Consider the following 11,312-nt stretch of genomic DNA (forward strand, 5'->3'; position numbering starts at 1 on the left):
TATATTATATATATATATATATATATATATATATAATATATATAATAGATTAATTTCATCACAGGAGACATTTTTATAGAATTTTTTTTTGTGCGCATGTGTGTGAGGTGGGGGTAGAGGAGGATGGAGTGATATTTGAGACTCTTCAAGGGTTAAGGTTTTGTTGGAAAGTTTTAAGTGTTATTAGGAAATGCTACGTTCAAGAGATCTTGTGAGAAATGTCACAAAGTTTGGGGCGATTTGTGTAATATATGCTTTTACAAATTGTTTGGGTGGAAAATTGATTTCGTTGATGAGTTCATTACAACTTTGGGCATTACAACAAACTCAAAAAAACTGTCTTTTTATAAGACTTTCAACAAAAGATTATAACTTTCTTTCAAACAAACGTAACAGACGTTTCTCTCCTGTTGTTTGCGTGAGATCTTTGCCTGTGACGGGGAAGTTAATATCCGTGGACTACCAAATGATCAGATCGATCCGGAGCTTCGTTGATTCTTGAAGGAGTCAAGAAACCGAAGCGATTATCTTAGCAACAGCGAGATAACTACTCTTCTTGAGATCGCAGCTAGGTACGATCTCAAGGAAAGGAACCGGGAACTATAGATTTGGCGAACTGTTCTTCTTTATGCCTAAGAACCTGATCCGATCTCCTCCTTTCTTCTGAAATTCATGCTCCTTCAGTCTTTAATTCAGCAGGGCTTAGCTGACGCTCGAGAATTCCAGATCTCTCTAAATGAAGGCCCTAGGGCTGTATTTATAGGTTTCAAATGCCATGTTTATGGATAGGAGTGTCGTGTTTGTGGATAGGGTCGAAGAACAACCGTTATTATTCGTTTAGGTGGGTTTTCGGTTATGTAACAGCTTCTACACGTTTAAGGATAACCTCACATGCTTATGGATGACCCCAAGGAGTTCTAGATGCCAATCTTATCAGAAAACACGTCGGGAGCTGACCTGGTCGCGAGTCACTTTGACTGTCTCGCACATGTCCGAGACAGCTTGGACTATCTCGGGTATTTTGGTCTTAACTCTTTAGTACGAACTCGGAATGAGATGATTCAAAATACGTTGGAAAGCTACCAAATAGACCTATAACTTTTATCTTTGAGATTATTTAGATTTGAATCGTATCATGGTCAAAATATGCGAGACACAATTAGTGTCTCGCAGGTGCGAAAGACTATCTCGGGTGTTTTGGCTCTAACTCCCTCGTCCGACCTCGGAATGAAGTTATCCAGGATGCGTTAGAAAGATTGCAAAATGATCTACAACCTTCCATTGGTGAGACACCCATGGGATGAGTGAGACACGAGTGACGCTTCATCCTTTGCGGTCGAAACATTACTCCCGGTCGAGTTGTTTCATCATCATTTGACCGTCTTGTTGACTTGTTTGCTTGGTCAACTTGCTTCATGCATTTGTTGACGTTAGATAATCCTCCTTGACTTTAATAATGATGTTTATCATCTTCTCTCCGCTTCGAGTTGTGTGCGGTAACCTATAGGTAATTTTTGACGCCTACACAAATCAATGATGACATCGTGCTTTTGACTGTATATTTTTACTATTTATAAATTATATTATATGGTGATTATACTTATTTATAATTGAGACATAAATGCACCTCGTATTTTTTTCTCGGCTCTAGGGATGATGAGCATTTTACATGAAGGACAAGCAACTTAAATTTGACGATTTGCAACCCGTGAGAATGAGTTTTTGCTATTTGGACAATTAAGAGGGACAATTGTCACTTTATAGTACACATACATATACAGTAGCCGCCTGTCAATTTCTAACAAGTCGCTTTCTGAGGCAAAGTTGGGGCAATCCGACGTGGTTTGGCCTCACGTGGGCTGGGTCTACGTGTTTCTCAAAAAGGATTTGCATTCGAAACATTTCATACACCCACTTCCCCGCCCACAAGTATTAGTTCCCTCTAAACCAAAAGAGAAAAATGTGTACATTTGGTGTCAAACATAAAAAATTATGCTTGGTAGTGAGGTGACATATTCTTCTTCACTTATTCAAATGATTGTATATCCTCGTGCACTCATTAACCTATTTAAATGTACGTGGTCCCTCATTTGAATGAGTGAAGAGGATTGTGTCATCTCACTATCAAGCACAAAATTTATGCTTAATTTGTACCAAGCATGCCCATACAAATAGGGTCCGTATTTAGCGCAAGGAAGCTCAAAGAAGTGGGTGCTAAACGTTCTTCGTCTTTTCATAGTTCACCGAAATAATCAACACGTGCTACTCACATGATCTTAACGTCCACGTGTCGTCGTGGGGGCGCCGAGTGGATGGATAAACATGTGGTATCGCGCGGTGGTTTTGCGGCGTCGCTTTCAAAAGAAAGCCCACCTGTTAGACGCCACTACACGACATCCTGTCAAATTGAATTTCTCCCTCGAGCCTTTTTAATGTCGTGGCTTGTAGTTTAGCTCCGCTTGTACGTATATTTTTGTGAAAACAGCTTGGTAAGAAGGAGAGGGGGAAATGGATTTGGGTTCACGACCAAAAGTGATCCGATTGCCATCGAGGGGAGAAGACAGAGGAACAGTTTGAGTTAGTAAGATGCGGTTACAATTAGGGGTTGTTCGTTTGGCAAAAAAAATTTAGGAAATCAAAGAATAGGAAACTTATTTCCTATAATAATTGTTTTGAGATTATTTTGTTGGCTTAAAAAAATTAAATTATAGAATATGAGATGAGTTGTCACCTTATTACTGAATGATGTGAGTGATTTTTTAAAAAAACTTGTTTTGAGGTTGTTTGGTTGATTAAAAAAATAAGAAAATGAATTGGAAGTATATTATTGGATGATGTTTTGAGGTTGTTTGTGTTTGGTTCATTTTTAAAAGTAAGAAAATAGATGAGATCAGATGAGTTGGAGGTATATTATTGGATGATGTGACACATACTTAAAAAAATAAATTTTTTATTGAGTAAATTAATAGAAATGAAGGTTTAATGAGATGAGACGAGTTAAAAAAGTGCTGGGCATCACCTCTGAACTATTTTAACTAATTTACGGAAAAAAAAACTCTCTTAAAATTTAGAGATGCTGTAGATAACTCTGATTTTCTTATTCCTATAAATAAATATCTGTGAGTTTTACTTAACCTTTGAAAGCATAATAACTGACGTGCTAACGTGACAGGTCACAGGAGGGACCAAACATACCCGAATCCAGCAAAAAATAAATCCTTTTATCCTTTTTTTTAATAACATTTTTGTCCCGCCGTTGTCGTCTATGACATCACATTGTCTCATCCACCAATGCTAAGACCATCTCCAATAGTGTATAATTGGGTGAATTATTTGCTCTAGCAAAGAATAATTGTAAAGGTAAAGTGATGTGGCTTTTGGAGGGAATTATTCAATAAATCTAGAATTATTATAGTGAAAAGCAATCAAATCACGCCATGTGTCACTGTAAAAACAATTGTTTGCTGTTGGAGTGCTCATTTATCCGCGGGAGAAAACACAAAGGAGGTGAGGTGCAATCGCGACATGTGGCAGCTTCGTGTTGGTTGATGCATTTTTTTTCCACCCTCTTTTTAAATGGTATTTTTTACTAATAAATTGATCAAATTAAAAAAAATCACCATTAATTTTCTTTTTTCGAGATCTATAAATAGAGACCAACTTTGCTTCATTTGGACACCAAAATTTTTTGAGTATTTTCTCCAAAATTTCTTTCTTCCTCCAACTTCTTTGCTCTCTTTCAAAATGGACCCTAATCAAAATTTTAATCGTCCCCCAACTTATATGTTTCCTAACCAACCTCAAAATTCCAATAATCAACGTCCTGAAAATCTTCAAAACATGCCATCCAATTTTCAGATGCCGTATATGATGCCATCTAATTTTGGTATGCAATATCCTTATAATTTCCCTTATATGCAATATGGGCAACAAACTGGTGGAAGTAATTATGGTGGTTTCTCCAATATCAATAATCAAAACACCGAGCAAGTTACTCCTCATTTTAGCAGTGAATCAACAGATGTACCTGAGTTTTCCACTCAAATATCTCTTGGAAGTGTTGGTGATGACACACCACATAGTTTTTTGCCCAAAACACAGAAAAATACTTCTAAATCTAGTTATTCGGTTTGGAGTGTCGAGCAAAACAAACTACTTTTAAGAAAAATACTTCTAAATCTAGTTATTCGGTTTGGAGTGTCGAGCAAAACAAACTACTTTTAACTAGTTATTTTCACTTCAGTAATGATAGTGAATTGGGTAGTGGCCAAAAGGGTGACACTTTTTGGGGTAAAATTGCTGCTTACTTGAATGAGCATTCAACAACTGGCCCTCATAGGAGTCAACAACAATGTAAAAGCCATTACAGTGATCTCAACAAAAAAATTGGTAAGTGGGTTGGTGTATACAGAAAAGCATTAGCAGAGAGGCGTAGCGGTTGGTCAGACGACAACTACATAGAAAGAGCTCAAGATTTGTTTGTTGAAGAAACTAAAAAAAACTTTGCTTTGCTTGAAGAATGGAAGTTGGTTCGTAATGAACCAAAATATATGATTGGATCTGGTGCATCTCAAAGTAGTGGAAGTAAAAGGAAGAGTAGCGGGGAAGGTGATATCTCATGCTCATTGGTTCCTTCTTTTGTACGCCCAAAAGGTAGAGACACGACAAAGAAAAAAGCTAAGGGCTCCTCTAGAAGATCGAAACTTGTTATTGAGGAGGAATACTCTAAGATAGAGTCTGAACGCCGGGAGCTAAAAGAAATGAAGGAACAACAGATGAAGATGATGTAAGAAGTTGTAACGGCTCAAAAGGAGGCAGCATGTGCTCAAAAGGAGGCAGCACGTGCTGAAAAAATGAAAATGTGGATGGACCTTAATCAGAGAAATCAAAGAAATGCATTGGACGAGTATGAGTATAAACTGCTTAACATGCTACAGATCGAATTGTTTGGCCTTTAAGTTTATCTGTTTGAGAGTTCATCTTTTACAATTCCAAGAATAAATGTAATGTGTGTTGTTTAGTATGATGTTAAGAGTGTATTGTCTGAGTATGATGTCTGAGTGTATTGTTAGAATGTGATATCTGAGTGTATTGTTCAATAAAATGCATCTTGGTTCCTGCAAACAATTCCTTTGTATGTAAGTCATTTGAAATTTGAAAAGTAAAGCTCAATTATGTTGTACGTAAAAGTCCAAACATATGATCTCTGCACACTACAAACAAATCTTATCTCTTGAACATATCAAAAGCAATGTTGCTTCACATGTGATCTCTGCACACTACAGTCCAAACCTTATCTCTTGAACGTCTCAAAATCAATGTTGCTTTGTGATCTTTGCACACTACAAACAAACCTTCTCTTCACATGTGATATCTGAAAATCTAAGATTGGGTAATATAAATACCACTTGGATATTGAACTTATTACACATCACTTCATTACCAATTTCATCTACACAATTATTACTTAGATGAATCCACCCCCATACGAGTTTAACTTAGAGGAACTCCAAAAACAATGGGATTTGGAGGAATCTTTACTCAAACGCCAACAACAGTTACTTGAAGAGTTACAAGCTGCAAGTAATCGATCCCATAAGAGGACATACATAGAGAGAAACCATGAAGCTGCCCATCAAAGGCTGATGAAAGACTACTTTGTCGAATCTCCCACATACATCGACCACCAATTTCATCGGAGATACTGAATGCAACGACCACTATTTCTACGAATTGTAGATTCTCTCTCAAATTATGACACGTATTTCACTCAGAGGAGAAATAGTGCTGGAAAGCGTGGTTTATCGCCAATTCAAAAGTGTACTGCTGCTATACGCATGTTAGCATATGGTGTTGCAGCTGATGCTTGTGACGAATACGTAAAGATTGGAGAAACCACTGCAGTAGAGTGTGTCAGCAAGTTTTGTGAAGGTATTGTGTCCATATTTAAGAATGACTATTTGAGAAGGCTGAATGAGGAAGACCTCCAACGACTACTAAAAGTAGGCGAAGAACGCGGTTTTCCGGGAATGATTGGAAGTATTGATTGCATGCATTGGCAATGAAAAAATTATCCTAAGGCTTGGCAAGGTCAATTTACCAGTGGACATAAATGCACAACAACAGTAATACTCGAAGCGGTTGCTTCTTATGACTTGTGGATATGGCTTGCCTTTTTTGGATTGCCAGGTACATTGAATGATATAAATGTGCTTGAAAGGTCACCTGTCTTTGATGACATTAAGGCAGGTGAAGCTCCGCATGTGAACTTCACTGTGAATGGTCATCAATACAATTTGGCATACTATCTTGCTGACGGAATCTTATCACAAATGGCCTGTCTTTGTCCAATCACTTCAATATCCCCAAGGCGAAAAAGCGAAATTGTTTGTAAAACAACAAGAATCTTGTTGGAAGGATGTGGAACGTGCATTTGGGGTTCTCCAAGCACGTTTTGCTATAATTCGTCAACCAGCTAGAATGTGGAATTTGAATGTCTTATCAAAAATTATGAGAGCGTGTATTATTTTACACAATATGATAGTGGAGGATGAATGAGATACTTATAGTCGAAACTGGGAGAACGTTGACTTTGAACCATCAAGCATTGCTAGCTCGAGCTCATCATTTGATTACCAAACACAAACGTTACCTCAGTTTGAAGTGCATGTTCAAGGTAGGTCCGAATCAGATATTCATACTAGATCTGAACTCCGAGATAGGGCCAAACATCTTCAATTGAAGGAGGATCTTGTCGAGCACATTTGGCAAAAGTTTGGAGCAACCGCAATTTAATTTTCAACTTTCGATTTTAATTTTGTCAAATTTTAGTTTGTTTTGTGTGTTTTTAATAAATTGTACTGTTGATTTATCTACATCAATAAAATCTTTTCTTGTTTTTAATATTGTAATAATATTTGATAAATATCAAAATTAAATAATTATAAATAAAAAAATAAAAAAATATATTATTATTATTATTATAATATTAATTATAATACATATATCACATATGAAAAAAATATAATATAATAAAATATATGATGGGGAGAAATCGCGCCATGTGTCATTGTAAAAGCAATTGTTTGCTGCTGGAGTGCTCATTTATCCGCGGGAGAAAACACAAAGGAGGTGAGGTGCAATCGCGACATGTGGCAGCTTCGTGTTGGTTGATGCATTTTTCTTTTCCACCCTCTTTTTAAATGGTATTTTTTACCAATAAATTGATCAAATTAAAAAAAAAATTCACCATTAATTTTTTTTTCGAGATCTATAAATAGAGACCAACTTTGCTTCATTTGGACACCAAAAATTTTTGAGTATTTTCTCCAAAATTTCTTTCTTCCTCCAACTTCTTTGCTCTCTTTCAAAATGGACCCTAATCAAAATTTTAATCGTCCCCCAACTTATATGTTTCCTAACCAACCTCAAAATTCCAATAATCAACGTCCTGAAAATCTTCAAAACATGCCATCCAATTTTCAGATGCCGTATATGATGCCATCTAATTTTGGTATGCAATATCCTTATAATTTCCCTTATATGCAATATGGGCAACAAACTGGTGGAAGTAATTATGGTGGTTTCTCCAATATCAATAATCAAAACACCGAGCAAGTTACTCCTCATTTTAGCAGTGGATCAACAGATGTACCCGAGTTTTCCACTCAAATATCTCTTGGAAGTGCTGGTGATGACACACCACATAGTTTTTTGCCCCAAACACAGAAAAATACTTCTAAATCTAGTTATTCGGTTTGGAGTGTCGAGCAAAACAAACTACTTTTAACTAGTTATTTTCACTTCAGTAATGATAGTGAATTGGGTAGTGGCCAAAAGGGTGACACTTTTTGAGGTAAAACTGTTGCTTACTTGAATGAGCATTCAACAACTGGCCCTCATAGGAGTCAACAACAATGTAAAAGCCATTACAGTGATCTCAACAAAAAAATTGGTAAGTGGGTTGGTGTATACAGAAAAGCATTAGCAGAGAGGCGTAGCGGTTGGTCAGACGACAACTACATAGCAAGAGCTCAAGATTTGTTTGTTGAAGAAACTAAAAAAAACTTTGCTTTGCTTGAAGAATGGAAGTTGGTTCGTAATGAACCAAAATATATGGTTGGATCTGGTGCATCTCAAAGTAGTGGAAGTAAAAGGAAGAGTAGCGGGGAAGGTGATATCTCATGCTCATCAGTTCCTTCTTTTGTACGCCCAGAAGGTAGAGACACGACAAAGAAAAAAGCTAAGGGCTCCTCTAGAAGATCGAAACTTGTTATTGAGGAGGAATACTCTAAGATAGAGTCTGAACGCCAGGAGCTAAAAGAAATGAAGGAACAACAGATGAAGATGATGCAAGAAGTTGCAACAGCTCAAAAGGAGGCAGCATGTGCTCAAAAGGAGGCAGCACGTGCTGAAAAAATGAAAATGTGGATGGACCTTAATCAGAGAAATCAAAGAAATGCATTGGACGAGTATGAGTATAAACTGCTTAACATGCTACAGATCGAATTGTTTGGCCTTTAAGTTTATCTGTTTGAGAGTTCATCTTTTACAATTCCAAGAATAAATGTAATGTGTGTTGTTTAGTATGATGTTAAGAGTGTATTGTCTGAGTATGATGTCTGAGTGTATTGTTAGAATGTGATGTCTGAGTGTATTGTTCAATAAAATGCATCTTGGTTCCTGCAAACAATTCCTTTGTATGTAAGTCATTTGAAATTTGAAAAGCAAAGCTCAATTATGTTGTACGTAAAAGTCCAAACATATGATCTCTGCACACTACAAACAAACCTTATCTCTTGAACATATCAAAAGCAATGTTGCTTCACATGTGATCTCTGCACACTACAGTCCAAACCTTATCTCTTGAACATCTCAAAATCAATGTTGCTTCTCTGCACACTACAATCCAAACCTTATCTCTTGAACATCTCAAAATAAATGTTGCTTCACATGTGATCTCTGCACACTACAGTCCAAACCTTATCTCTTGAACATCTCAAAATAAATGTTGCTTCACATGTGATCTCTGCACACTACAGTCCAAACCTTATCTCTTGAACATATTAAAAGCAATGTTGCTTCACATGTGATCTTTGCACACTACAAACAAACCTTATCTCTTCACATGTGATATCTGAAAATCTAAGATTGGGTAATATAAATACCACTTGGATATTGAACTTATTACACATCACTTCATTACCAATTTCATCTACACAATTATTACTTAGATGAATCCACCCCCATACGAGTTTAACTTAGAGGAACTCCAAAAACAATAGGATTTGGAGGAATCTTTACTCAAACGCCAACAACAGTTACTTGAAGAGTTACAAGCTGCAAGTAATCGATCCCATAAGAGGACATACATAGAGAGAAACCATGAAGCTGCCCATCAAAGGCTGATGAAAGACTACTTTGTCGAATCTCCCACATACATCGACCACCAATTTCATCGGAGATACTGAATGCAACGACCACTATTTCTACGAATTGTAGATTCTCTCTCAAATTATGACACGTATTTCACTCAGAGGAGAAATAGTGCTGGAAAGCGTGGTTTATCGCCAATTCAAAAGTGTACTGCTGCTATACGCATGTTAGCATATGGTGTTGCAGCTGATGCTTGTGACGAATACGTAAAGATTGGAGAAACCACTGCAGTAGAGTGTGTCAGCAAGTTTTGTGAAGGTATTGTGGCCATATTTGAGAATGACTATTTGAGAAGGCCGAATGAGGAAGACCTCCAACGACTACTAAAAGTAGGCGAAGAACGCGGCTTCCCTGGAATGATTGGAAGTATTGATTGCATGCATTGGCAATGGAAAAATTGTCCTAAGGCTTGGCAAAGTCAATTTACCAGTGGACATAAAGGCACAACAACAGTAATACTCGAAGCGGTTGCTTCTTATGACTTGTGGATATGGCATGCCTTTTTTGGATTGCCAGGTACATTGAATGATATAAATGTGCTTGAAAGGTCACCTGTCTTTGATGACATTGAGGCAGGTGAAGCTCCGCATGTGAACTTCACTGTGAATGGTCATCAATACAATTTGGCATACTATCTTGCTGACGGAATCTATCCCAAATGGCCTGTCTTTGTCCAATCACTTCAATATCCCCAAGGCGAAAAAGCGAAATTGTTTGTAAAACAACAAGAATCTTGTAGGAAGGATGTGGAACGTGCATTTGGGGGTTCTCCAAGCACGTTTTGCTATAATTCGTCAACCAGCTAGAATGTGGGATTTGAATGTCTTATCAAAAATTATGAGAGCGTGTATTATTTTACACAATATGATAGTGGAGGATGAACGAGATACTTATAGTCGAAACTGGGAGAACGTTGACTTTGAACCATCAAGCATTGCTAGCTCGAGCTCATCATTTGATTACCAAACACAAACGTTACCTCAGTTTGAAGTGCATGTTCAAGGTAGGTTCGAATCAGATATTCATACTAGATCTGAACTCCGAGATAGGGCCAAACATCTTCAATTGAAGGAGGATCTTGTCGAGCACATTTGGCAAAAGTTTGGAGCAACCGCAATTTAATTTTCAACTTTCGATTTTAATTTTGTCAAATTTTAGTTTGTTTTGTGTGTTTTTAATAAATTGTACTGTTGATTTATCTACATCAATAAAATCTTTTCTTGTTTTTAATATTGTAATAATATTTGATAAATATCAAAATTAAATAATTATAAATAAAAAAATAAAAAAATATATTATTATTATTATTATAATATTAATTATAATACATATATCACATATGAAAAAAATATAATATAATAAAATATATGATGGGGAGTGATGAGGAGAGATAGAAAAGTGAATTATTTCCTAAATTATCCTCTATTGTGGAGTGTATGTGTTAGTGGAGACATTTGATGATATGACAGGTTATGTGGAAGGGGATAAAGTGAATTTGAATTGTCCCCTATTGGAGATGGTCTAAGTAGATGGTATCTGAAGCCCTCGGGTCTTCCCATTCTTCATTGATCAGTCATCTCCACAATATGGTTGCCCTTAATTTACTACGCTTACCGTTTTATTTTTGCAGATATATAACCTTGAGTGAGCTTTTTGACTCTTCTACATTAGGAGGCTATTTACAAATACTATTATTATTATTATCATTATTTTCTCTCAAAGAAAAAGAGTCAACAATTTTTCACTCGAGGGGTCTATTTGCAAAATAAAAGTAGAAATACTATAAGGGCGGGGTCTATTTGCAAAATAAAAGTAAAAATACTATAAGGGCCTATTTGTTTCATTGCCACTAATATAGGAATAGAATTTCAATGGAA

The 11,312-nt window shown here is 36.5% G+C and overlaps 1 protein-coding gene and 1 pseudogene across 1 annotated transcript; both read left to right on the forward strand.

Annotated features, from left to right (window-relative positions):
* Window positions 3,859–4,790, forward strand: LOC109821330. The gene is made up of 2 exons (XM_020387520.1): window positions 3,859–4,190; window positions 4,244–4,790. The coding sequence occupies exons 1-2, from the start codon at window positions 3,859–3,861 to the stop codon at window positions 4,788–4,790; spliced, it is 879 nt and encodes a 292-aa protein (XP_020243109.1).
* On the forward strand, window positions 9,471–10,557 carry LOC109821331 (annotated as a pseudogene).

This window comes from Asparagus officinalis, chromosome 8, assembly GCF_001876935.1.
Source record: "Asparagus officinalis chromosome 8, Aspof.V1, whole genome shotgun sequence".
Taxonomy (NCBI): Eukaryota; Viridiplantae; Streptophyta; class Magnoliopsida; order Asparagales; family Asparagaceae; genus Asparagus; species Asparagus officinalis.